A 27,911-nucleotide genomic window follows, 5' to 3' on the forward strand; every position below is an offset into this window, starting at 1 on the left:
AGAGTCCACCATCTTCTGAGAGAGTCTGTTCTACTGTCGAACAGCTCTTCCCATCAGAAAGGTATTCCTAATCCTATACACTGAATTGGATTTACCTGTGTGTAAGCCCCACTGAATACAAAGAACCTTACTACTGAGTAGACATGTATAGCCTTACACTGTAAGATATTTACTCTCAGTTAAAAATTAACGCCACCACTGGCCAGAATTCTTTATGGGCCCCCAAAAACTTAACTAAAAAACTATCTCCCCTTCTCTCCACGCCCCCGATCTGTGTGCGTTTAGAAAGAAAGGCATGAAATCCTCTTTCAATCCGTTTTTTTGCTGACGAGTGCCCTCCTCTGCCACCCAACCCACAGACTGCTGAGCTAAAATTCTCGACGCCCGCATCTATTTCCAAAGTCAACTCCGCCTTCTGCCAATCTCCGGCCCTTTGCCCGCCGCGTCCAGGGATTCCTAAAGCACACCCGGACACACCCTCTCCAAGTGGCGAGATTTGCCGCTCTACCATTCTTATCTCTGTGTGTCTTTCCCAGGCTTAAATCCTGGAGACGGAGGTTGTCGCTGGGTGGGCCGGAAGTGACGCCAATTGAAAAGCTGGGCGCGGGAATCGAAGCGGGCGGAGGCGGCTGCAGGTGGGCGAGAGCGGAGGGAAGCGAGGCTTGTTGTTGTGTGTTTGTGGCTTGTTTTGTCTTGCAGTTCTAGCCCGGAGGTGATTTTGGGATGTGCAATAGGAAGGAATAAGCTAATGGGAGGGAGCTGAAGACTCACCCAGTTTGCGGAATAGCAGCGAAATGTGGTGTTCGTGTGTTTGATGAGACTGAATTGCTTCGCGGGGGTTTGGGGTGCTACCAAGTCAAGGTTTGAGACACAAGGTGATGGGAAAGAGGGTTGGGGGCATGACAAGGTGGGGGCTTTAGTCGGGTGGTGATTGAGGCGCGGAAACAAACTGCTGGGGTGAATGGTTGGGGGCAGTCGCATCATGGCAAAGTGGGGGGGGGGGGCTCCAGTGTAAAGTTTGGGGTCACTTTAATTGTTGGTGAAGTCAGCAACGCTTGTAATGTACTAAAAACTAAGGTGAAAATGGATTATTTAAGAAAAATAGAGAAAATATGTGACGCAGTTGAAAAGGATTGAAAATGGTAACCATGCAAGGGTGGAGGGTACTCTAAGGATTCAGGGAATCCTAAGTATATAATAATTAATAATATAATTAAAAAATAAATTTGTTTATTACAGTCATACCTCGGGTTGAAGTTGCTTCAGGTTGAGCGTTTTCGGGTTGTGATCTGCGGCGACCCGGAAGTAATGGAACTCGTTACTTCCGGTTTTTGCCGCTCGCGCATGTGCAGACGCTCAAAATGACGTCATGCGCATGTGCAGAAGCGGCGAATCGTGATCCATGCAGACACGGGTTGCGTTCTGCTCTGGATGCGAACGGGGCTCTGGAACGGACCCCGTTCGCATCCAGAGGTACCACTGTATTTATACACCGCCCATCTGGCTGGGTTTCCCCAGCCCAGCCACTCTGGGTGGCTTCCAGCAAAATATTAAAATACAGTAATTCATAAAATACAATAATAAATGATGGTGATGATCTTTAATGTTTGAATTTAAATGTGAAATGTAAAACTCAATAAAGAAGATTATATTAAAAAAAAAATGTTGGTGAAGTCATGTCTTCCCTGAGTTTCCATTTCCCCCCATGCATGTTAGGAACATAGGAAGTGCACTGCCTTATACTGAGCTGGACCATTTGTCCATCCAGCTCAATATTGTCTACACTGACTAGTGATGGCTCTCCAGGTTTTTAGGCAGGAGTCCCGTTCCCCCCAACCCTGGCTGGTGATGCAAAGGACTGAACATGGAACTTTCTGCATGCAAAGCAAATGTGCTATTGCTGAGTTAGAGCACATGATGATCGAAGCTGGTTAAAAATGGGCAGGTCGTTTTCCTCGTAGAGGCATCAGTGGCAAATGCCTTCTTTCCCCCCCTTTTCTTCTTTCTAGCCTTTGCCAGCCTTGACAAGTTGCACGCTTTGGGAGTTACTCTTCAACAGTCATGGAGTCCACTAAAGAAGAGGGAAGTGTCATCTGGATTGATGAAGATGAAGCTGAGAGTTCCTTGGGGAGTTGTATTTTGTTGACTGATGATGCAGGTGACTGCTTTTTATATATAGATATAATTCTCTCAGTAGAGTCTGAAAAGTTTCTTGTTTTGTCCTTTTGAACTGTGGGTGGGCTCCTTGTTCTTTGTATTGCTATAGAGTACAGTGCATGGGATAAAAAGAAGCAGAATAAGAAAGTGAGTGTTCATTTAAAAAACAATCTGTCTTCTAAAAGCCCCATATCTAGGTGCTTGTGGCAGGCCAGGAAGATTTGGACTATTTGGAAAGAATTTGTGATTTTTGTCTTACTGTTACTTTTCTTCTCTTGCACCATCAAGAGCTTGAAAAGGGGGAAAAAACACACCAGGAGCATTTGTGGTCTTATTTGCAAAGCTGTATAAAACACTAAGGAGGTGGGGTCAGTGTAGAGTAGTGCAGTGTTTCCCAACCTTTTTTGGGCAAAGGCACACTTGTTTCATGAAAAAAATCTCGAGGCACACCACCATTACAGCCCCGTGACGTCAGCGCGCACACCAGGCAACATCTCGCGGCACACTAGTGTGCCGCGGAACAGTGGTTGGGAAACACTGGAGTAGTGGATTGTACCTGTAAAGGATTCTTAAATCCCCCAAGCAAGTAGGTAACTAACTAACTAACTAACTAACTAACTAACTAACTACAAGCCTGTGTTGTTTTCTGAAATATTTTGGGCACCATCTAGTTCTTAGCTGTTGCAAAATTTAACTGTCAAATAATCAAATATTTATTACCAACTGCTAAAGAAAGTACAAAATATATGAAACGTACAAAATCAGATCCTCAGAAGAACACAGGTAATAAGAGCTAACAATCATAGCAGGTCTAAGAGTGATTACATATTTGATATTTGTCACCTGATATTTGTTAATGAATCGTTGCTATTTTACTATTGGGGCCACTGGTGAAAAGCTAAACAGAGCTGCAAAGAAAGGTGTCTTTTAAATATAAAGTGATTCTTATTGAAATTTAGCCCTGACATTCTTTGTTGATGTAGAAAAAAAATAAATTCAAGCAACCTGAAGAAACAATAATGGATAAGGCATAGAAACAACAATCTGGAAGACAAAAGGAAGTAATTTATACATTTTTAAGCTAAAGACCAAAACGCATACGTCTTAAAAGAATGATGTTTCTACAGATTCTATATCTTGCAATTACTACTACTACTACTATTAATATTATTTCAAGTGAATGAATCAGTCTTTTTTTGATCAGCCTGTTTTATAGCTGACCAAAATGTGGTTTAAGAATTTGCCCTAACTCTCAACACGCTCTCCTTTTTCTTTTAAAGCTTGAGGTCTGGGCAACGCCTTTCTAGAATTGCAGTGAAATGGTATTCAGTATTTTTTCCTTTTACAGAAGAGATTCCCTTGAAAAGGGAGAATACAGAAGAAGCTGTGGATGAGGAGGTGATAGTTACTTTCTGCAAGAGAGCAAAAGTGATGCCCCACGCGAGATACGACTGCCCGACCCACCCCTTTGAGTATGTATCATGCCACAGAGGAGAACAAAAGGGAATTCCACAAACACACCTTCCACTGGGGAGAAAACACACACACTGTGCTTAAGCACAGTTGCATCGGTACAGATCTAGTGGCAATATTTGCAGCCGAGAAGAGGGGATGGGGGACTTTTGGTGCTTCAAAAGTTGCTGGATAACAAATTCTGTCGGCCTAAGAAAAGATGACCAGTCGTCTGGGGTGATGGGAGTTGTAGTCTAGCAACATCTGGAGGATCAAATGTCCCTGCACTTGGTCCAGAAGACTCAGGGTTCTTGACTCCCAAGCATTCATTATGTCCCTCCTTCAAATAGCTCCCGTAGCAAAGAGGCCAGATGTAGTCCTCCATATATCTCTGGCCCATGGAGCAGAATTCAACTAAAAATGGCCCCATGGCCAGTCCCATGGGCCTTTCTTAGTCCCGCTGTGCTCCATGCTCTCCTTGAGTGCTTTTGCCTGTTCAAGATCTTGCTTAACTGGAAGTGTGGCTGAGTGATAGTGTAGAATTCTTTTTACTTTTGTGGGGCCAGAATCTATTGCAGACTGTCACTTTTGCCTATGGCCCCTGCCACCAATGGCATGCAGCCCCCAGAAGCTTGTCCATATTGGAAATGCAGGCTTTGGCCTGAAAAAAAATAAAAATCCCCATCCCTCTCATAGGGACATTTTATAACAAGGGACATAACAGAAGTTGAAAGTGCAGTGCATTGAAACCCTTTTATGATCTGCTATCACAACGTGGAGCTGTTTCTTGTCTGCTTTTAGGCAAGGGGAATGTGAAACATCTTGCCCCCTTGGGAGAAACGCAGAGACATGCAGCGAGTGCTACTGCTACATTTGTGATAAGGTTGCTGCAGAGGTAAGGACGGCTTTTGGGATGCGGGACTCCTATTTCTGCAGAGAGACCTTTGTCTCTCTAGAGTGGTTGGGTTACACCACAGGTTCCGATGTACCTGCAGACTCCTTCCTGGTGCCCACAGGATCCTGCCCCCTTGCTGCTGAAACTGGGCTTGAAAGCAGCCTTCTATTCCAGCTGATAGAAGTTATTTTCAAGCCTAATTGCAGTGCGGGTGGACAGTTTCAGTGTGGATGTGTTACACACTGATATTGGTTAATTCGTCCCTCCGGCTGTGACTTGCCTCTCACACCCTGAAAATGCCCCTGTGTCACAATTAGGTTTGCAGGGGGGAAGGGAAGAGCCTTCTGTTGGCTCCATCTAAAGCAGGGCTAACATTTGGCCCTTTGGCTGTTGCTGGACTACAGCTTTGTCCATCCCTGTCCATTGGTCATGTGGGCTGGGTTGATGGTTGTTGAAGTCCCACAACATTGGAAAGCCACAGGCTCTCCGTCCCTGAGTTGCCGAGTATTAAATGCTAGAGACAAACACAAGAGACAAGAACAGTTTCCTTCTGTTCTGGATGTCAATATCCAGGGGCATCTATATGGCTGCTTCTGGAAGTAGTTGCTGGCTTTTGCTTTTTTCCCAGCAGGGTTGCACTTACATTCTTCTCCCAAGGAAACTATCAAATACTGTTCCATTCTCTGCAGTTTCCTTTCTCCGCTTATGTCGTTCTTTAATATGCTGAGGAAATGGTAGGTGCCCTCAGAGTGGGAACCATTTGCAGGCTGCAAGGAACTTACAGATATTGTGGATTTGATCAAGTCCAACCTTCCTTTCTCCTTTTCCTTCCTCCAGTGTAAAGATTGGGTGACGCCTTCGTTTTGCCATTGCAATGCACACAACAAAAGCAAATTCTGGAAGGATCAGTGGAATTCTGCTCTCACTGGCAGCCTCTCTCAGTTCAACTTGGAGCTCTCAGAAATCGATGCCGATGTCCAGCACGGGGGTGAGTGGAGGCACATCAGTACCACCAAGAATTTATTGTGTTAAGAATAGGGGCAGTTTATTGATTACATTTCTACCCCATCCTCCTCGCAAGGACCACAAGAAAGTGTAGGTAAGGTTCCCAGGTGTTTTCCACCTGGGCAGTGACCAGATCCAAAGGCCCAATATCGCAACATTTGCAGGAGAGGGTGGAGATGCCCTCCACAGTTAAAAAGCGAGTTGTAAAGATGTTTTATGTTTACTCAGTTACTTAATGCTGGTGTGGAGAGCCTTTGGCTCTGTGAATGTTGCTGAACAACAACTCCCAACATCTCTTGCCATTGGTCTTGCTTGCCAATGTTGTTTGGAGCTGTAGTTCCCCCAGGCTTGACTTACGAAAGAGAAATGTCTCAATTCAGAAAATCTGAAGATGAACAAACAATGATTTCCTCGTGGGGCCATATACCATTATATAGAGCAGGGATCACCAGATTTTGAATAGCTGAGGAACTTCTCTGCCCTGTGGGATGGAGACATCCAGATAATGGCTTATGTCCACCTGGGGCAGGCAGGGTCATACTAGATTTGTAGACCGTTGCTGGTTGAAGAGGCTCCTTCTCAGTTCCTTCCCTGTGTACCTCTCTCATCTCTCTGAATAGCATCGCCATCTATCGTGGATCATTTTTCTGGTTGCTGTGCTCTATTTCCAAGTGTCTTCTTCCACTTCACAGCTTCTGTCGAACAAGGGCCCTTACGGAACAACACAATGCAGGAAATTGCTGAGCTTTTTTATACTTATTACCGCCCGAACTATGGAACACCGTCCTCTGGGTATGAGGCCAGCACTGCCACCCGCCATGACCACCAGGGGGCAAGCACACCCCGCATTAGGGGCAGGGAGGCTGAATATAATGCATTTCCCAGCACTTCTGCGTCTTGGTCCTCCCAAGCCTCTAATGCATCTGCCGCTCACTGGGTTCCCACTTCCACGGCAGCCTCTACCTCGGTTCTGGCCCCAGGCATCACTCAGGATCTCTACCAAAGCATTAAACAGCCAGTGATGGGAGTGATCGAGCAGCTGAAGGCTGCAGTGGGTCACATGCGCCACAGATCAGCAAATGGCGCAAAGTCAAGCAGATGGCACTCTTCTTCTGAACCCTCTTCAGAATCCTCACCCAGAAACCACAAAAGGGCTAAGAGGAAGGCAGCTGACGCGTTCGGGAAGGTTGCTGAGCAAAGAGACACCAGACATTGCCATAAAATTCTGGGAAAAGACAAGAGGAATAGTTGTAAGCCTGCAGGCAATTTGGAGAAGGGAGCAGAGGGAGGACATTCGGACCAAAGTCCTTCAGACCTGTAAGCTTTTCAATCCCAATGACTATGACCCTTTTTTGGACAGAGTACTTTCCACCTTAGACCTTCGGGATCTAGTTCCAGTGCCTCTGCAGCAGCCCACCGGCGTTCATGGAGATGTTGAAGGTGCCCTTGGTAAACATTCCAGCAGGGGTGCTTCTCCCAGGTGACATTGTTCATCAGGATGGAAAGATGACCCTTCAAGACCGATTTCATGGCTCATCTGACAAAGCTTTGTGTAGGGCTCTTCGAGCTGCCATGGCTGCCTCCATTATGGCTCGGACTTCCTTGGTTTGGCTGCATGATTGGCTGATGAAGAATCGGAAAGCCTACCCTTAAAAGTTCTCTCGGTTGACAATACAAAGCAGCTGCTTTGATTGCGGATGCAACTTGGGATGCCGTTCAGTGTTTGTCCAGAGCCATCGCGGATGCAATTGTGGCACACAGGTATCTCTGGGTGGTGCATTCTTCAGTGGACTTTGCTTTTTGGGACACCTTTCTGTGACATCCACCTCTTTGATGAAGAGTTGCCGAAAGATGTATTGAGGAAAACCAAAAGCAAGAAAACAGCCGTGCCTTCAATTCAAAAGAAGCAGGAGTCAAGGCAACCTTGTAGGGGTGCCTCTTCCTCCTCCTCTCATTCTAACACAGTTCTGTCCTGTACTGAAGAGTTCAAATTGGGCAAGCCCTTCTGGTCTGGGTCCCGGTTTCAAACAAAAGGGCAAGGCTCAGCATCCTCCTGGGGGAGTTTGTCCCACACCTCTAGGAGAAATGGACAGTGGTTTTGATGCCACCTCTCCTGCAGTGGGAGGTCTGCAGCCTCAGCTGTTTTCTCCCATGTGGGAAAGGTGAGCAAAGAATCTCTCTGTACTGAGGACAATAAACACCATAGAATTTTCCATCAATACCCAGAGATACATTCCAGCCATCTCCCGCATCAAAAGTCTCCCTTAAAACGGTGACCTGCCATCTCCTTGGCATCCATGCAACTGAGTTCATTCCCCAGGGGGAGAGAAACTAGGGGGTTCTGTCATCTTTGAAGTGTTGAAGAAGTGGTGTGTGGCAAACTGTAGTGGACTTGAAGTATATCAGGTTTAGAATGGAGACCCAGTTTCGACAGGGGAAACCCTTTGTCTTGGAGATTTCCCAGGTTCCATTGACATACCTGAAACCTCTCCATGTTCTGATAACAGAACCATGCAAGAAGTTTGTCCACTTCTGTTATCAGAATAAGCATTAGCAGTATCCCCTGTTTCCCTTTGTCCTGGTGTTCCCCTCCCCTCCCCCTGGAGAATTTTCACAACTCATGGTCTCAGTGGTGGTCTCCTTGTGCCTTCAAAGGATACATGAGTATCCCTACCTTGGCCAGGTTGTCTTGTCAGCAGGCATCTCTGGGCTAAGCAGTCCATCATCAACACCTTCCAGTCCCAGGGATTTTTAAATTGAGCCCTCTCCAGCCTTCCCAGTCCATCAAGTACTTAGGAACTCAGACTGACGCTGTCATTAGTCAGCTGAGAGGAAACAGATGCTGAGGCAGGATTTCACCAGTATCTGTTCTGAAAGGTCAGAAAATGTCATTATTATTTCCCCCATAAACCTGGCCTGTTAGGCTTCATTATATCCTGCACCATGGTTGTCGCACGAACCAGATTTTACATGCACCCCTTTCAGTGGCTCCTGTTGCTATTTCAGTTCACAGCAGTGGGAAGAAATATTTCCTGTGGTGGCTCAGGCTGCAAAACCTCAATGGGGTGGGGTGGGGGTGATGATGACAGTCGATGCCATGTTGGATAGGAAGGCACGGTGTTGGGGACACGTATTCCCAGGATATTGTTCTCTTGCAGAGGCCCTTCACAGCATAAACTGGCTGGAATGCAGAGCTGTAGGCTTGGACCTGCAACCCTTCTCCAGCCTGGTCCATCAAGCTTACAGGCTTGTCAAGACTAATAACATGGTGGTGAAAAGATGTTGGAGGCGGCGTGAGATCAAGAGCCCTCCAACCTCAAGCGGAAGTTGCCCTGGTGTGTGCAGGGCACCATCTGCAATAGCTCTTGGTGGAACACGTCAAGGGCTCTTTGAAATCAGACAGCAGATTTTCTGAGACCCAGAAGAGTGAAGCCTGTTAGTCTGCATTCAAGAGTCTGACATGAAGGTTTAAACTACTTCTAACCTCAGTGTTTTCACTCTCTCATGTCACGCTTATTGCATGGCATAGAAGACACCGATGTTGTCAACAGCCTTGGCCTCTGGGCTGCTATAAAGTACATATTTATGCTAGTCCTAACCAGGATTCTACCAAAAGAAGAAAATCCAGGTCGCACAGGCAGCAGTGAGATTGGTAGTCCTTTTTCGGCCATGGAGGCTGTGGTTTTGTTTTTGTTTTGTTCTGTTTTTTTTTTTAAGCGTCAGATCCTTGGATCCTGCCTCCATTCAGGATTCCTCTGTTGCAAGCGACCTCGTTTTATCTGAAACCAGAGTGGCTCTGATTAGCTGGCTGGCACCTGAGCAGGTGACCCTTGCAAAATTAGACTACTCTAAATTGGTCATCCAGAACGCACTCGTCACCCTTTTACTATTAGAATGCATGAGTCTTTGCAGGGAGTATTTCCTGCAGCGGCAGCAGCAGAGGAGACAGGTCATCAGGCGTTAAAAGTGACTGCATTTACTCTAAGAGGGTCTGGACCTTGCACTCAGGCCAGCAATGTGCATGGGCATGAGGTGCCCCCTTGCCTTGATATTGTTGCAGCCAGGTTGTCATCAGATCAACACTCATCTGCACATCAAGAAGATCCTTAAGGGAGCATCACTGATCAGCCTGAGCCCTGTCCACACACTCCCAATTTGGAGCTTGCATGTAGTTCTCGGGGTGCTTATGAATGAGTTATTTCAGCCACTGTGTTTGTCTCAACATCTTTGAGATGTGTCTCTGAATTGCAGGCTTTCTCCATCAAGGACCATTTTGTGCATTTATGAAGAGGGTGTAGTAATCCTAAAGTAAAGATCTGCCCTGTAATTCCCAAGTTACTTCTTTGTTTCGGGGTTCACAATAGGCCAGAACATTCAGAGACACAGTGGGCATACTTTGTGGGTGAATGTGGAAGCAAATAGGAGTTTAAAAAATATTTCTTGTGCCCCACATTTTGGGAATTGCTGTGTGAGACTCTGAGACTCACACAGTGGGTGGGTAGCAGCAAGTTCCTTAATCTGTGATCTCTAACTCAGGGGTGGCTCATCTGTGCCCCCCCCCCCCCCGATTTTGCTGGACTCCCAAGTTCCCACTATTCCCAGGTAGCATGGCCAGTGGTCAAGGATAATGGGAGCTGGAGTGCAGCAATGCCTAAAAGGACTACAGGTAATCCACCCCTGTGTTACTTTAATCAAATTTTTATTTAATGTTAATTGCATTTGATTGCTCCTCCTCCCAAAAGATGCCCAGGGCAGGTCACAAAGAGTTTAAAATGGTTTAAAACAAATTACGATTGCAACAGTCGGGTGTGCCCTATCAATATAACATTGCTAGAAGCACAGGAGAACGGTGTGGGATATCAGCCTCTTTCTGAGTGACACATCATGTATTGGGAAGAAATAAGCATTTTTGTTTTCTGCCACCCCACCCCAATTTTCTGCTGTAGGGGTACTCCTGCAGAAATTCGTGCATGATGTTTCTGTGGAATATAACAAGTATCTGTCTGGAAATAGAATTGCTCCAGACTTCCCCAAATGCCTTTGCCATCGGAATTTGCGTCCTGGGCAGTGTGAAAAATGCAGCTCCTACCCTCTGTATACTGTGCACAGGTAATGTAGGAAACTCTGTCAATAAATGTTTACAAATGTATACCTTTGTGTCTGTTGTGGATATTAAGGCTGTTGCCCTATAGCAGTGTTAGAAACTCAGATATGTAAGCTAATCACCTAATGGCACCTTAAACCTAGGTTACGGTTGGCACAACGGATTGTCTAGGCGCCTTTCTTTTTTAAGCAATGAAATTTATTATTATCATTCATTTCATTTCTATCCTGCTTTATATTTCAAAGAAAAAGAATCTCAAAGTGGTTTACAGCACATTAAAATATCCAATAAAACATTCCAGAATAAAACAAATTCAAGCCTCAAGGAAAATATTTCAAATCCTTCTCTAAGCGACATTTTGGCCTATTTTTTTACCTACTTAATTTATGTAGCTGCCCCATAGAAGTACTCTAGGAAGCCAGTGTAGTGTAGTGGTTAGCAGTGGCAGAGCTTCATGCTCTGGAACTGGGGCGCGGAGAGCAGGTGGGGGCGGGGCTGGCGTGCGTCCTGGGGGTGGGGCGCACTGCCTGCAGGGGCGTGGTGCCCAGTGAGGGCGGGTGGGGGGGCAGCTGCGATGGCACGCTACTGGGATAGCACTGCCAGGGGTGTTGCGCTCCCCCTGCACTCCTCTTCCTCCGCCAGTGGTGGTTAGAGTGTCAGACTAGGACCTGGGAGATCAGGGCTCAAATCCCCATTCAGTCATGAAACTCACTGGGTCACCTTGGCGCGTTCCTGGACAATGTATGGATACATTGCCTAGGCCTAGTCTACAGGCAGATTTGCCTACATTTGCCCGTAAAGTGTGTTTTGTCAACTTAAGATTTCCAATGGTAATAGTCCCCCCCTCCCCATGATCAAGTGACAAATGTTGCAAAAACCTGCTCCATCTGTGACTCAGAAGCTTTTGGGTTTCATTTTTCTAGTTATGCTTCTGTTTCTGAACTCGTAACAGCCTTTCTAAATCTGGCTGAGAAAGAGAGACCCAAAACAGAGGTCATCATGCTTATGGGAGCAACCAGGGAAATCGCACTCCACAAGGACCTCACTCCGTAAGTAACCCAGGCAGATTTGCCTGGCGAGCCTTGCTTGTATCTCACTGCTATTGCAACTCTTGCCTTAACATACGTTGAAGATTGTTGGCTGAAGAGGTGGAAATGGAGTAAAGGGATAGGTGACGCTGCTCCCTTGGGTTTCTTTAGGGGGGAGATTCACAAACTGGTCTGCGAGCTTCATTCAAGTGCTTGAAGATGGGAGACCTCACATCCATTGCATTTACTATTCATGCTGATTTTTAAATTGTATTTTAATTGCCACTTTTATTTCTTAAATGTTTCGTTGTATTGGTTTGAACTCTATGGAGGGAAAACTCTGCAGAGGACAGGGACATATTGGGAAGGGCTGGGGCCGGCTCTACTCTTGAGCAAAGCAAAGAACCAAACTTTTTCAAAGGAAAATACCCATTTTACAGAAATGCTGGCAAAAACTGAGTAATGGCGCTTGGTGTTCCTGTCTTCCTTTCTTTGTCAGCTTTTCGCGAAACGTTGGTCACTTGGTGTCGCTGAGCCAGGCTGTGCCTTGTCTAATGTCCAGGTAAGGCGATCAGGGTGCTAAGTGCCTGGCTGCTGCAAAAAGCTCTAAATCAGTTATCCCCCAACCTGGGGCCCTGCAACTCCCATCAGCTGCAGCCAGCGCAGGCAGTGGTCAAGGCTGAAGAGAGTTGCTGTCCCAAACAACTGGAGGTCATCCATGTTGGGGGAAAAGGAGTAGATGTTAGAAGGAATCAGGGAGGGTTGGGGAACAGAATTAAATCCATCTCAAACTTTTCACAACTCTATAGAATAAAAACATTGCCACGCTTGACTTTGGCTTTGCTTTAATCTCTACAATTTTGGGGGTGGTGGTGGTGGTGGTAATTATCTTCTCTTTCCTTACTCCCTGGAGTTTCAATAATGAGGGCATTGAAGTATGTGATGCCTCATGTAATCTCCCCCAGCTTGTCTTTTCCATTCACTTTCTTAACACCAAATGGAATAGTAGCAAAGGTTAATGAAGAACAGACACAAACCCCTTTTGGGGAAACCTGTTCCCTTTTTTCCCCTTGCTTTTAAATTAATCATCACTTTCACCTATCCTTATTTTAAGCGATTCTACCCTCCAGGAACTTTGAAACAGTGTATAGGGCATTTCACTGCATAAAGCTACTCTTGTCATTACTGAATAGAATTATTCAGAATGTAAGATCTTCATCCCAGTGGTCTGTTTAGGTGTAGACACTTTCTGGTGCAAAAAAAAAGGGGGGTTGGGGTACGATGGTTAGTCCCACATTTGGAAAGGGTCTCCTGTGGCAGAGATCCCCTTCTGCAGAAAAATAGTGGGAGAGCCAGCTCATGCCCTCTCAACACCCCCTAGGATAAATTTAAATAAATGTGTTAGCTGCAGACACATCCCAGGCACTAGCCATGAGCTGGTTTCGCACGTGTTGTGTGTGTGTGTGAATGGATGTCTGGTGTGCAACCAGTCCCCTTTATCACTGAGTTTTCCTGCTGTACAGAAAAGGAATTCTGGAAAGCTGTCGTGCCTAGAAATCTTTCCAAAGTCAATGGCCTCACAATGTTGGGTCATTCTACTGATACTAAGAGAGTTTGCAGGCTGTCCCTTTATCTCAGTCTTGATAGAGCATCTGCCTTGCATACAGAATATTCTAGGTTCAATCTCCAGACAAGGATAGGAAAGAGCCCGATCTGAAATTCTGGAGAGCTGCTGGGCTGGATAGTGGCTGGTGGGAGTTGTCCAAAACTTCTGAAGGGCAGCAGACTAGGGAAGCTGCTTCAAAGGTGCTTCTTTTGTTCTAATTAGTCATTACCTTTCAGGATCACAAGACGACTTCAGAGGCTGCTGGTGCTGAATGACTTTCCGAAGCCTTTGTATAACAAGCTCACCGGGTTTTACCACTCCATTCCTTTCCCGGTTCACTGCCATATCTTCTCAAATAGGTATGCTTCCTTGCTTGAACTGTGTGTTTGGATCTGAAAGGAATATATTCTCTAGATATTTGGTTTCCCACCATGCATATTTATTTATTTCACAAAATGTATATACTGCATGATTGGAAAAAGCAAGACAAACCTCAAAGCGAAAAGAATAAAACAGTAACACTATCAATAAAAACAGTTTAAAACAGCTGTTTAAAACATTTTTTTAAAAAAAAAATCAGTGATGAGCTGAAAACAGTTTAATACACATGTCAGTATTCCTCATACTTGGGTAGGCTTGCCTGAATAAAAATGTTTTTAGCAGGTTCTAAAAGAGCACAGAGATGGCACTTGCCTGATGTCAACAGGCAGGGGCTTCCAAAGTGTAGTAATAAGTATTGTGTGGCACCAGTAAATAGTGCCAGTTCTGCAGATCGAAGCAGTTGAGTGGGCATATATGGGTAAGGCAATCTAGCAGGTAAATAGCTCCTAAGCTGTTAAGAACTTTATTTACTAATCCTAACACCTTGAACTTGGCTCAATATCACATTAGAAGCCAGTGCAAGTCTATGAGCAAAGTCCCCCCCCCAAAAAAAAACCACACACCCTCATTGCCGCAGTATTAGCTGCCATTGCCCTATTGCCAGTGTGATCTCTTGAGAGCACACGGCAGTTAGCCTATGACTTGAAGCAAGGGTGACAAGATTCCTGGCACACTGCTCTCTGTGATTTGATCCTAAACCCACATAAACACGGCCTCGTTTTCATTTCAGCCTGAATTTCGCTCCCTGGGATCACTGCTTGCTGATCTCCGTCTTGAAAGGACAAAATGTTACTGGCCAACGGATGCTGAAAGGGAAGAAAGAATGCCTTTGTGAAACAGTTGCCGTAGTAGAGGCACGAATTGAAAGGATGGAAGGCTGCAGGCAGTAAGTACCTATGGAACAGCGGGAGCATAAGAAATGACGCCAAAAAGCAAGACTAGCCCAGCGTTTGATCTCCAACTACAGTTGTTCAGATCCCCCTGAGAAAACTCACAGGCAGATAAAAGAACCTAGCAAATTGGCTTGCACCAAGGTAGACCCTTGATCCATATAGCTGAATATTGCCTGCACTAGCTGTCAGAGGCTCTCCAGAGTTTTACTATTATTTATTAAATTTGTATACCGCCCTTCATCTGAAGATTGCGGTGCAGTAAAGGGGACAGTTCCATTCCAACCTGAATATGTTGTTGGGGATTGAGCTCCAGATCCTCTGCATACAAAGCAATTGCTCTATCACTGGGCCACGGCCCTTTCCCTTGATGGATATCACCCTCCCCGGTTACCTGTACGTGCCATCTGCTTGTTTCCAGTTTCTGCACGCTCTTGTCTCAAAGGTGTTTGCCATAAACTTTCAGAAACTTGCCTGATTTTGGTGGCTCTTGCTAAATCATCCATAGCAATAAAGCTTGTTGTGAGTGGAAATGTGCTCTCGGATTGAATATTTAGTACTGTAACCACAAGCACTAGCAATATTTTCACAATAAAACCCAGTGATTATAAAAACAGCTAACAAAAAGGAGTAAAAAACAAACTTCAGGAAAGGAGGGGTGGAAAGTCAAGAAGAAACTATGATGATAAATGCTTTGGAATCTCTTTGGAGAATTATAAATTATATTTTTTAAAATTAAAGCCCTAGAGGAACATGACCATCTTGGGGGAGGGGATCTCTTTGGCCTTGTGTGTTGAAAACACTATTCCTTTTGCTAGTGTTGGCCTGATTCACACATCATGGTAAGCCCAAAGTATGATTTTCTGGGATCATGCAGATGTGTTGACTGCCATAGAGGAGCTCCCTGGTCCTTTTAGCTCAATGCAGCAGGTTAGCTAAACCAAGGTTTGGCTTAGTCTTCTCTGAACCCAGGTATCTCATAAGAACATTAATAAGAACCTACTGGATTAGGCCAGTGGTCTATCTAGCATCTAGTCCAGCAACCTGTACTTAAAGTGTCCACCTGGATGACTGTGGCAAACCCTTAAGCAGGACCTGAGCCAAGAGCCTTTTTCCCAGCACCACCGTGGATGGCTCAGTTGGTAGAGCAGGAGACTCTTAATCTGAGGGTTGTGGGCTTGAGCCCCACGTTGGCCAAAGATTCCTGCATTGCAGAGGGTTGGCCTAGGTGACCCTCATGGTCCCTTCCAGCTCTACAATTCTACAATTCTATGAACCATTACTGCCACTGGCTGTGGAGGAAGAGCAGGGTCATGATAGCCGGCAGCCATTAGCCTCCACAAATTCGCCCAGTCCTTTTTTTGGAAGCCTTTTATGTTGGCGGCTGTCACTGCCTCATGCGGGAGCAGATTCCACAGTTTCCTTCTTAACCACAACATGTAGCCAAGAACAAATCTTGACTATTGATCATGTTTGAGGAGGGAGCTTAAGGATTTCAGGTTCAGATGACACACTCAGCCAAGCCTCGGCTTAGCTACACCACACCGAGCCTGAAAGCTGTGAGAGTGATGAGGAGGGAAGAAATCTCTTCCTTGGCAGCCAGTGCTTTTGCACTAAGGCATGGTTTAGCTTTCCTGACATGTAAATGCAGTCTGTATCAAATCTTCCTATGGCGTTACTCCATGCCCTTTGGAGTAGTCTCTTGCAACCACTTGAGGAGCCTTCATCACTGGGTCATCGCCCTCCATTCCTGTCCTAATGCCTTTCATTCTTCCCCAGATACAAGGAGCTGATCCGTTATTTGAAGGTGGTGAAATGCAATGATTCCAAGTGGTAAGCGATTTGAAATTGCTCACAACTCTCCGTGGAGGGTTTATTTTAATCTTCTGTTTACTGGTGGGATTTTGTTTAAAGCTTGCACACCTAAAATCTTTAAAACCAGGGGAATCATAGCTTGGGGCTCTCGATAAACAATAGTGGCCCTGTCTTTACTGAATTAGGAAGTGAGGAGATCAGATTTTAGTGAGTCCGAAGTGTTTCCAAGCCTGGTGAATGTGGGTCTGGGACATTGCCCACTGACACCCTCTACTGAAACAGAAAAGGGTGTGCAAAATGGACCCTTCGCTAATTTGAAAGGCTCTTGGCTGCTTACATTTCCTTTTTTCTTTACGGTTACATATTTCCACTTAGCAGTTTAGGACGCCTCTTTAGGTGGACTGTAGTCTTAAAGGAATGTAGGAAGCTGCTTTGTAGTGAGTCAGACTGTTGCTCCATCTAACTCAGAGTTGTCTACACTGACTGGCAGTGGCTCTCCAAGGTTTCAGGCAGGAGTCTCTCTCAGCCCTACCTGGAGATGGCATCAGGGATCGAACCTGGGATTTTCTGCACACCAGGCAGATGCTCTGTTGAGAGCCAGTGTGGTGTAGTGGTTAAGAGCGGAAGACTCGTAATCTGGTGAACCGGCTTCGCTTCCCCGCTCCTCCACATGCAGCTGCTGGGCGACCTTGGGCCAGTCACACTTCTTTGAAGTCTCTCAGCCCCACTCACCTCACAGAGTGTTTGTTGTGGGGGAGGAAGGGAAAGGAGAATGTTAGCCGCTTTGAGACTCCTTCGGGTAGTGATAAAGCAGGATATCAAATCCAAACTCTTCTTCTCTTCTTCTGTTGTTTGGCTATGACTTTTCCCCTTAATGCAACAATAAATATTGTTCATATGCCACTGGATCCCTCTCTGTGTGTGCATTTTGCTGCAATCAGTTTGCCTGTAGTATTTGCTGCCTCTCATTTGCCCAACTTCTAGGTTGCAGAAGTGGCAGGACAAGGTCCCCTTCTACCTGTGCAAAAGTGGAGATTTTGCGGGCGCTGCACAGGCACTGTTTATCGTCTACCCCAGAAGCTGCTGTGCGGCCTGCCGCCTTTCCCTGCTCCAATTCGAGGTCTACCTGAAGATGTTCCGATCAGGACAGGCTCCCTTAGGAAATGACATGGAGGGCTCTGTGCTGTGGGGTCCAGCGGGCAAGTATCCTTCGATCTCGTTATTGCTTCTGCTGGCTGTCTATGGAGCATCTCGCTGAGTGTTGTTCATGAAGGGTGGCCAATGTTTTATTATGCTTTTATATATGCTGGAAGCCACCCAGAATGGCTGAGGCAAACCAGTCAGATGGGTGGGGTACTCTTCTTCTTCTTCTTCTTTTGCTTCTTGGGGGCAGGGGAGATAACACAAAATGTCTGACACATCTAAAAAGAGCAGAAAAGTAGACAGGACTACCAAATAGCACCCCACCAGCCTCTCACCTGCATGACTGGGGGGGAAGCACCTATATCAGCTACTGCCACAATTTCTCTTACAGAAGCTTTTTGCATCCTTCCTCTGCCCAGAAGAGATGGGAGGATGAGGGTCCAGTGGGCTTGTTTTAGGGTGGTGGTGGTTTTTCAGTGTAGGAGAGGTTGAGCCAGGGCATACAGCCTTTCGTGTTTTATGGAGATGTGAGTGGGTATTTACCTTTAAAGTAATTTCTAAAGTCTTTAAAAACTATTACTCACCTTTGTTCTGGGTCCTGACCGTTAGGTCCAGTCGCGAACGACTCTGGGGTTGCGGCGCTCATCTTGCTCTAAAGGCCGAGGGAGCCGGCGTTTTTCTGCAGGCAGTTTCCGAGTCATGTGGCTAGCGCTTCTGGCGAACCAGAGCAGCGCACAGAAACGCCATTTACCTTCCCACCGGAGTGGTACCTAGTTATCTACTTGCACTTTGACGTGCTTTCGAACTGCTAGGTGGGCAGGAGCTGGGACCGAACAACGGGAGCTCACCCCGTCTCGGGGATTCGAACTGCCGACTTTCTGATTGACAAGCCCTAGGCTGTGTTGTTTAGACCACTCCTTACCTCCTACCAAAGGCTGGGTGGGGGACTTCTGTTGCAAATAAAGAAAAATAAAGATCTGCCTTACTTTCACTGGATCCTGCCTCCATCCATTAAGCTCTGACTAATAATGGACACTGAGTCCCTTGTTGGGGAGTTGGGCTTCAAAAGCCAACCCCAATTCTTTCTATAACTCTGATTCTGTGATCATCTAGTCTAATCCCTGCAATGTAGGGGAGGTAGTGACAAGCATGCTGGCACCAAGTTGGCAGCTGTTGCTTTACAGGGTGTGATTTTTAGCTGTCCCCTCTTTCTAGGCACTCCCGTGAAACTACCTGTTCTGCTCAAACAGATGTTCAAGCTGTTCTACTGCAACATATCCTTATATACAAGTGTGAGTACCAGTTTTATTAGTTTTGTGGCAGTTACCCTTTCCCCTCCCCAAACGCCTTGGCCCAATATTGAGCCTGTTGGCGAAGGTGGCCTATGGGTCTCTTCTAGAGCCGGGTGATATATTGATAGATCGCCCCAAGCCGGTTTGAAATCCATATCGTGATATTGGTTTCATAATTTTTGACCAGGCAATATATCGCAAATCATTGTTCATGTGCTATGCAAAAATCATAACATGAAGCCAGCCAGTGCCTCTACATAGCTCTATCCTTATTTCAGACACTGTGATATATTGGTATATCACGATGTTGAAAGCCAGCTATTGCCCAGCCCTGGCTGCTTCCGCCCTGCTGGTTGTCATCCAGTGGTCCAGAACTTCATGTACATGTGTGCTTCCCTTTCCATCCAGAAGATGGCAGACTCATTTGAAAACAGAAGTGCTTTCCACTGAAAATAATAATAATTTATTATTTATACCCCACCCATCTGGCTGGGTTTCCCCAGCCACTGGGCGGCTTCCAACAAAATATTAAAATACAATAGTCTGTCAAACATTAAAAGCTTCCCTAAACAGGGCTGCCTTCAGATGTCCACTTCCACTCTGAAGCCTATCTTCTGCCTCTACAGTGAATGGATGTGGTCTTTTGGATATGATTTACTTTGCAGGACAGACTGGGGGGGGGGGGTCCGAAAGTCTGGAAGTGGAGAGGTCATCAGGGTTAGCTGCAGCTCCTTTCTCCTAGGGGGACCTAGACCCAGCCATCTCAACAACCCTGTGTAGTTGAGGTTAGGCTGAGAGAATGGAGAATTGGCCAACCTGTGAATTAGCCCACATAATTTGCCATCCAGCAACCAAGAGGGGAGCAGGGGATGGCCAGTTGCCTACCTCAATTCCTTGGAGGAAGGGGGGGGATTTAAAAGGAGGGTAATAAGGCTCTGGAAAGAGTACAGCAGAGGTGCCTGCATGGTCAATTGCCAGGGAGTTCCCAAGTGTAGGTCCTGCCATGCTAAAAGGTATATTCCTTACAAATAAATAAACTAGCTGTGAAATAAATGCCATTGCTCAACCCTGTGCTCTTCTGTCTTAAAAGAGTGATTACTTTTGAACAACTTCTCTGAAATCTGGTACCAATGAGCCCTGATTTGTGTTTTTCAGCCCAAATGCTGGAGTTCTATGATCAAAATTTTTGCCAGTCACCCTGTTGTGGGAGCAGATGGCAGCCTGACAGCCATCACTTTAAAAGAACCATCCCAGGAATTCCAACAGGTAACACCATTGACTTAGGGATATTATTCCTCGATGGGAGGGCATGTATCTTGCTATCATGTTAGAGGTGATGATTCCTGGACTGCCATAAACTCACCAGGTACCTTTAATGACCCACCCTTTCTAGTCCTCAGTACAACTACATCATTCTGCAGGAAGAAATCTGGATGTAGAAGCACCTGCAGACTGCATGCCTACTTGTTTGGTAGGAGTACAGCCCCATCCAGGGCAGACAAATTGTCGGACATTATTGCATGTTGAAAGTGCACATGGCTGCTTGTTGCTGCTGTTGTCCTCTGGCACGCAGGAGAGAAAGACTGAGAGCTGCTCTGGGTATCGAGGCTCTTCTTTTGATTATTGCGCTGACTTCACTTGCAGGTGGTCTCTGAAGAGTCATGCTACGCTGTTGAACAACTCACCAAAAACCCCCACTCTAATGTTACCTTCTCAAAACACTTTGGCCAAGATGTAAGTATACACTTGGTATGCTCCTTTTGGGGAGCCCAGATTCTGGAATTCTTTACGCCAAAGGGTGTGAGCCCAACCTTCATGCCTGTCAAATCTACTTTGTTTTGTGCTAAGACCCTAATCTGCCAGCCAGAACCAGCTGTGAAAGGCATATAATTTGAATTAAAGAGCAGGGCATCTCTGAGTCTGGGAATTCTAAACTCTCCGTCCTTCACACAGATGTTCCCTGCTTAGTTCTTTTTACTTCAGCAGCCTCTTTTAGGTGGAGAAAGGTCATTTTGTAGTCAAAAACCCTGGTCAGTCTATTGCAAATCCACACCTGGCCCAAGGCAGTGTACAAAAGTTCATCCTTGTTTCTGACTGTTTCCTTTCTACCCTTCTATTTGTCTCCTTCCAGTCACCCTTGGAAGCTGGGCTCATTTTTGTGGTCCAGGCAGTTCGGCATATGATCCTGATGGAACACAACTCCCTGTGCTCCTTCCTAGAAATTGTGCTCGCTTTTGGGGTAAGCTTTTTTGTGTGTTCATTATCTTCCATCTTAAGTTATTCTGCATATTTCTTACTATAGCAGTGTTTCTATGGGTTTGTGTGTGTGTATGTATATATATTTTTGTGTGTCTGTATGCACACACACGTGTGTGTGTGTGTGTGTGTGTATATGTATATGTGTATATATATATATATATGCAGGTTTTGGTGTCTTCGGGTGTCTTCCCGTGTAAGAGTTGGGGTGTCTAGGCGACGTTTCGACGAGGTCTCACTCGTCATCTTCAGGCTGGTGCTTTCGGCTTCTTGTTACTGGAACAGAGCAGGATCTCAGTGTTTGAGTTCCTATAAATACTGTATGTATATATATATATATATATATATATATATATATATATATATATGTAATTCTTCAATTTTACAGCTCAAGAAATCTTCCTTTTAAAATGAAACCTGGGGCGTTCAGCCTCAGTTATGTGCTGTCAAGCTGCTGTGTGGCCCCTCATTTCTCTCTTTTCCCTTTCTGCAGAATAACCTCTGGGCTCTGAAGCTTCTGCTGGAGTCTCTGGCTTATCACGAGAAGGCTGTCCGTAACATCGTTGCCTTGCTTCTTGAAGACCTCTGTTGCCACAAAATAGAAATGTTGGGATTGTAAGTTGGCATTTATTAAGCCTCCTCTGTTTTGTTCTTGGGATCTGTCCTGAAAGGCTGAGCCACATCAAGAGCAGACGTAGATGAGAAAGCACTGCATCCCCTCCCCTCTCCTTCCTGCCTGCTTTCTTAGTTCTAGGCCAGCAGCTTTTGAGACTTAAGGCAGACCTCAGCAAGGCCTCGTTGACTGCCTAGGCAGACCCTGTGCTGCTTTTTGATGGCCTCTGGACACCTGTTTATAGAGGATCCAAGCTGATCTGCTTTCTCAAAGCTTACATGGAAATCAGACTGTCTGGTCCTTACTGAGCATCCTTTCAGGGCTTTTTTTGCAGCAAGCTCATATAATATTGAGCATCCTACTGATTGGCCTGTGAGATGTTCATGTGTCTTCCTGTGGATCATTCATTCATGCCAAACATTTTAGTGCATTTCCCTCTTCCTCTCCTTGCCTCTAAAAGTCTGTGAGTATGGAAAGGTGGATTTGCTGAGAACCTTCATCCACTTCTATTACCCAAGGCCAGATTTTTGGTCTGCACTTGATTGCTCACTATTGTGACGGTCAACTTCGGTGTTGTTTTGCTGGGCCAGCAGAAAAAAGTGCTCAAAGCTTCAGGGCATGAAAGGAAATGGTAGATTCATCCCTTCTCATCAGCCATTGCTGACTTATGTGAGCTGCGCTTACTGACCACATAGAGGAGTGTTTGTTTATCAAAAGAGTTGGGTCTTTTCTCTCCTGGTGCCCTCCAAGTGTAGAACTCCCATCAGCCCCAGCCAAAATGGTTGCACTGGCTGAGGCTGATGGAAATGGTAGTCCAAAACATGGCTGTGCTGGCTGGGAGCTGTAGTCCCAAACACCTGGAGGGCATGAGTTGGCGAAGGCTGCTCTGTGCCACTCGCTCTGCAATGACGTGTGAGCTGGCATGCTCAGGACCTATTGCAAAACCAGCATGCATCACCTGTGGACCTCTGGTACAAGTTGAAAAATGGCTTTGGCTAAGCTGCCAGTTTGGCAGATGCTGCCAGGGACCTTCATTTTCTCTGATTCCTTTCCTTTCCCCTCAGGTGGCAACACTGGGGTGCTCAGTATGTGGGGGAGCTGCTGTGCCTCTTCCTGACGTCCAGGGATAGAAACCTACCATCAGTCGGCATCTCCATCATCAATATTATTGTGGAAAACCTGCCAATGTGAGTGTCACAGTGTATGAGGGTCACAGCTACATTCCTTCCATCCCAGCAACCCAGTTTTCCAAGAGGAAAAATCAGAGTGCCAATTACAAAAGCCCTGAATCAGGAGTGGGGAGCATTTCGCAACCTGAATGCCACATTCCCCTCCCCTCTGGAGGCTGCATGTCAGTGGTAGGCAGGGCCAGGGCAATGCTTATGCACAGGAATGAATGCAAATGTTTTGTATGGGTGCCTAGGTTCTACACACAAACATACATTATTTTCCATATAGGTAGATGTATTGATTATACAGTGGTACCTCGCAAGACGAATGCCTTGGAAGACGAAAAACTCGCAAGACGAAAGAGTTTTTTGTTTTTTGAGTTGCTTCGCAAGACGAATTTCCCTATGGGCTTGCTTCGCAAGACGAAAACGTCTTGCAAGTTTGTTTCCTTTTTCTTAAAACCGCTTGAAGAGGTGCAGTTGCGACTTGACCGTGCTTCGCCAGACAAAAAATTCGCAAGATGAAAAAACTCGCAGAACGAATTAATTTCATCTTGCGAGGCACCACTGTACATGCATAGAAATGTTTTTATTGTTATTAGAGTTTGTAGATGTGGTTTTTAGAGCTTTTGGGGGGCATTTCATCTAATTTTGTACTTTGCTTCAATGGCTTCAGGCTGTGAAGCAGCTTAAATAACTTCATAAAACAAGTAAATAAACAGGAGCCACCATCAGAGTTCAAGAATGCACTCCAGGCAGGCAGAAACACTCCAGGAGGTATGAAGAGGGGGTGTGGCTTGGGACGGAGTCCTGCAGGCTAAATAAAGAGGCTTGGAGGGGCTGGCTTTGGCCAAAGGTTCTCCACCCCTGCCCTCAGTAGCTTGGGACCCAGACATGGGATCTCTCCATATATCAGAAGCCGTCCTCGAGGTCCTGCTGTTGGGGTAAGCACCCCGGGCATTGACACAGGACCTGGACTTATCTGTGGTGGCACTTGTGGGCATCTTTGAGACTCCTATGTGTTGTGTTGTTGGTACGCAGCATCTTTGGGTGATGTAAATGGAAAGCTAAAAATGAGAAGGTGGTTTGCTTCAAGAGGAGGGGAACCCGCATCTTACCTCCCCCTTCGCTTTCTTTCAGGTGTCCGTGGGCAAAGCAGGTTAGCAAATTCCTTCAAAAATCAGTAAGTATGTGATTCTTTTTCTGCAGTGGATGTTATCTATCTATCTGTCTATCTATCTATCTAATCTATCTATCATCTATCTATCTAATTTCTATTCTGTTTGTCTAATTTCATCTGAGGATCACAGGGCTGTTCACAATATGAAAACACAAAAATACACAACATAGTATCAAACAAAAACAATAACTCCCCGCCCCTAGTTTAAAAGGCCACAGGTTGTTTAATTAGCCAGAGGCCTCGGAGAAAAGAGGTGCAACGAAGGCACCAGGCGAGTCTCCCTGGGGGATTTGACAAATGGGGAGCCACACAGAAAAGGCCCGTTCTCATGTTGCCACCCTCCAGACCTCTCATGGAGGAGGCATATGAAAAAGGTTATCCAGGAATTGGTTGCTCCTCCCACTTGCCTTGGAGGCAGTGCAGTGCAAATGTTAGCCCTGCCGGCTCTTTAAGACTGTTGCAAGAGATGCAGTTGCCGTTAACAGAGAGGGAGCTGGTAGGCAGTAAGAGCAAAAGCAGCAAGAGTGTGGCTTGCATCTAGTTCAAATCTAAAACCAGGAATGGTGAACTGTATTCTTTGGTGGGGGGGGGTGACCCACTTTTATTTTTGTGAGACTAGATGTGTGCATTGCCACACAATGAGGTCTCCACCAAGAGCGGTCAAACTGTTGGTAACAGGATTTCCCAGTTATGGGTAGTATAACTCAGGGTGGGTTCAAGGACGCTGGTGATGTGGAAGAGGCAGTGAGGAATGAGCAGGCATCCCCAAAGTTCCTCCCAGGAGGCAGATTGGACAGTTTATTTTCTGCATGAGCAGGAGTCAATACACGATTTGTTTTCACAAAATGATGGCATTCCCCACACTCCCTGTGCACTGGCTGCTTATATGCTACCAGTTCAGGTACAAGGCTGTTGTGTTGATATACAAAGGCTCAAACAATCTGAGGTCTAGGATATCCCAAAGGCTGTCCCTGAGATCATCCAGAAGAGTGCTGTTAGTTCTGTGCAATCTTGCAGAATCCCTGCTAGGCTCAAGTAGAAGTCTGGTGTTGAGTGTGGCTGGTCCCATGCTGTGGAAGACCCTTCCAGCGGATATTTAGCAGAGGCCCTCTCTTGTTTTGAATTCCAGGCCTCTCCTGAATACCATTTCATGTCTATGCAGCTGCTTAAATTTCCTTGATTTTTTTGTACTGGTTGTATGGGGTTTTATGGTTTATTGTATACATTGTACACCACCTTGATGCTTCACATGAGTTGGCATATGTAAATACTCTTATAATTAATTAGATTGTTCCTGAAGCACTGGATATTCCCCCGTGGCTGTGTGTTGTGAGGGAACATCAGTTGTGTCAAGAAAACTGTATTCATGTTGGACAGCTTGCCCACTCTGACTTATCTTCTTATCAAGGACCAAAGGGTGTACTTTAAAAACCACTGGCCAGAATGAGCTGCCATTCCCCTCTTATTCCTGTTCTTAAATTCAATTTTTTTAAACTGCCCCCCCCCCTTTTCTCTCCTACACAGACAAAACCATTTGGCTGGGCAGATTATGAAGTTTCCACCTTTATAGCCATTTCACAGTCTTCCTTATGCCTGAGACTCCCTAGGGTCAGCCAGCTTCCCTCTCCTCTGGCTACTTCTGAGCAGCAAAGCTCTGGATGACGTGCACCACTCCGCTCCTCGATCAAGGCACCTTGAAGCTGCATTGCGCAATGCAGTTCTGGAGGAAACGTGTGTTTGGGAGTTGTGGTTGAATTTCCCTGTGGAGCTCTCCAGGATCAAAAACAGGCAAAAACTGTGGCCCTCCTGATGCTGATGACCTCCAATTCCCATAATCCCTGTCGGTTGCCTGTGCTCTCTGGGGCTGATGGGAGCTGGAATCCACCAGCAGCTGGAGGACCACAGGTTTCCCACTCCTGATCTGGAAGGTTTAGAGCAGTGATGGCCAAACTTGGCCCTCCAGCTGTTTTCGGACTACAACTCCCATTATCCCTAGGTAACAGGATCTGTGGTCAGGGCCATCAAGTTTGGCCATCACTGGTTTAGAGAATACAGAGGTTTATTGCTGAGAGGAGAAAGCAACATGAAACTTCTTCCCGCAAGAGATGTTAGAGACATGTGCTATCTATACCCAGCCTACATGAACTCCTCTCTGTCCACATGTGATGAATCTCAAGAAAGTCTCACCCGTGAAGACCATATGAAGCCGCCCAGTTTGATGCATGAGACCTCTGCCCTGTGTTTGGCGCAGGTAGTCACACAGCACATGCATAGATTTTTGCCATGGTGTGTCCTCTTGCATCTGGGTTTGCCGGGTTAACCCAGAGAACAGCACCTGCCCCCCCCCACCTTATTTTTGTCAGCCCTTCTCAAGCAAATGAGGGCGAAGGTGTTGCATGATGCCTGTGGTACCAAATGTCAAAGCAGAAGCTGCTTCTCCATGTCACACTTTAACGCCTTTTTCTGCAGTTGTGTTTTGCAAGCCAATGAAATGCACACAAGAGGAAATGTGCCCTCCCAGCGAATTGTTCTGATTCTATTGAATTCACTTGGTTTCCTTCTGGTCTTTTCTTTTTGAAAGTAAAACTCAAGTTTTGCCTGTTTAGGAAAGTTGTTTTGCAAACACTGTTCTCTCTTCCCCCTTTTTATTTTTCAAGACTTTCTAGTTATATATTTAAAACCAGGGGTGGGGCTGGGGAATCAGTAAAGTTTCCTGCATTTTTTTTAATGCTTCTGTTGGAGTTTTTTTTGGACATGGAGCAAGCATATTTACACTGTGTAAAACTTTAAGGACATGTCAAACTGTTGTACCTTTGATCCAGAAATGTATATAGTAGAACCACCTGTGTTCTGTCTAATTGAAATGAATTATTATTAAAATAAGGATGTGCCTTTCTTGTTGTTGTCTGGATTTCTGGAAAACAAGCATTTCATGCTGTGATTAGAGCTACCCCCGGTGGGATGCGGGTGGTGCTGTGGGTTGAACCACAGAGCCTAGGGCTTGCCAATCAGGTCGGCGGTTTGAATCCCCGTGATGGCGTGAGCTCCCGTTGCTCGGTCCCTGCTCCTGCCAACCTAGCAGTTCAAAAGCACGTCAAAGGGCAAGTAGATAAATAGGTACCACTCCGGTGGGAAGGTAACCGGTGTTTCTGTGCACTGCTCTGCTTCACCAGAAGCGGCTTAGTCATGCTGGCCACATGACCCGGAAGCTGTACGCTGGCTCCCTCGGCCAATAAAGCGAGATGAGCGCCGCAACCCCAAAGTCGTCTGACTGGACCTAACAGTCAGGGGTCCCTTTAGTTTTACCCCTGGTGGGCTCCTCTGGTGAGCCAAATGTGCCCCCCAAGGCCTCGCTGGTCCTTGGAACTGTCTTGGAACACCCCCTCACAAGCCTTCCCTTACACCCTCCCTGAGGGTTTTTGCCTGGCTGCAATGTGTCCTTAAGCTCTAGTGATGCCTATTGCTTGCCTGGGTGGAGGATGGCTAATGAGTATAGAAAATAACCTGTTCAAAGGTAAAATTTGCATTCATTGCTCCATCTTTGTTCCTGGAGCGATTGTGGTATGGTGCTAACCTGCTGTCTTCATCTCTTCCATACACCACTATGACTCCTCTTCAAGAACAGACTGGACAAAACAAATGCGCTCCTTTTATCCTGCTCATTTTGCCTTCAGAAGTTTACAGGATCCTCTCCAACTGTGGCTAACAATATCACAGGAGCTGGTGTGGTGAAGTGGTCTCTAAACTATGCAACATCAGTTGGCAAATGCTCTTTTATTTTCTGCTTGAGTTGGTGGTTTTGGTTTTGCTCGTCCTGGGAAGGAGGCAAAGGCCTGCACAAAGTCCAAACCTTCAGGTTAGGCTGCTGCAGTTTTTTGTACGTGGGGCTGCCTTTGAAGACGTTTCAGAACCAGCAGCATGTGTG

The 27,911-nt window shown here is 46.1% G+C and overlaps 2 protein-coding genes across 5 annotated transcripts in view; one reads left to right on the forward strand and one right to left on the reverse strand.

Moving 5' to 3' along the window:
* LOC308573668 (testis-expressed protein 2-like) overlaps window positions 1-27,911 on the reverse strand; it is a 106,734-nt gene that overhangs the window by 42,902 nt on the left and 35,921 nt on the right. The window lies entirely within an intron of this gene.
* On the forward strand, window positions 361-26,881 carry LOC308573676 (uncharacterized protein). 4 transcript variants are annotated; one of them, XM_081170858.1, is made up of 20 exons: window positions 361-635; window positions 2,010-2,158; window positions 3,506-3,629; window positions 4,411-4,504; window positions 5,342-5,492; window positions 10,456-10,618; window positions 11,537-11,662; window positions 12,141-12,203; window positions 13,484-13,606; window positions 14,359-14,514; window positions 16,298-16,351; window positions 17,318-17,532; window positions 18,692-18,768; window positions 19,924-20,034; window positions 20,413-20,502; window positions 20,900-21,007; window positions 21,518-21,639; window positions 22,702-22,824; window positions 23,947-23,989; window positions 25,511-26,881. In XM_081170858.1, exons 2-20 carry the CDS (start codon window positions 2,062-2,064, stop codon window positions 25,646-25,648), a joined length of 2,178 nt encoding a protein of 725 aa, XP_081026984.1. In that variant the 5' UTR covers window positions 361-635; window positions 2,010-2,061; the 3' UTR covers window positions 25,649-26,881. The 4 variants fall into 4 exon arrangements, with proteins under 4 accessions (XP_081026984.1, XP_081026986.1, XP_081026985.1 ...); XM_081170860.1 differs by having other exon boundaries at window positions 635-712; XM_081170859.1 differs by lacking the exon at window positions 361-635 and adding an exon at window positions 727-875.

The sequence above is a fragment of the Podarcis bocagei genome (genome assembly GCF_964188305.1).
Source record: "Podarcis bocagei genome assembly, chromosome: 14".
Classification (NCBI taxonomy): domain Eukaryota; kingdom Metazoa; phylum Chordata; class Lepidosauria; order Squamata; family Lacertidae; genus Podarcis; species Podarcis bocagei.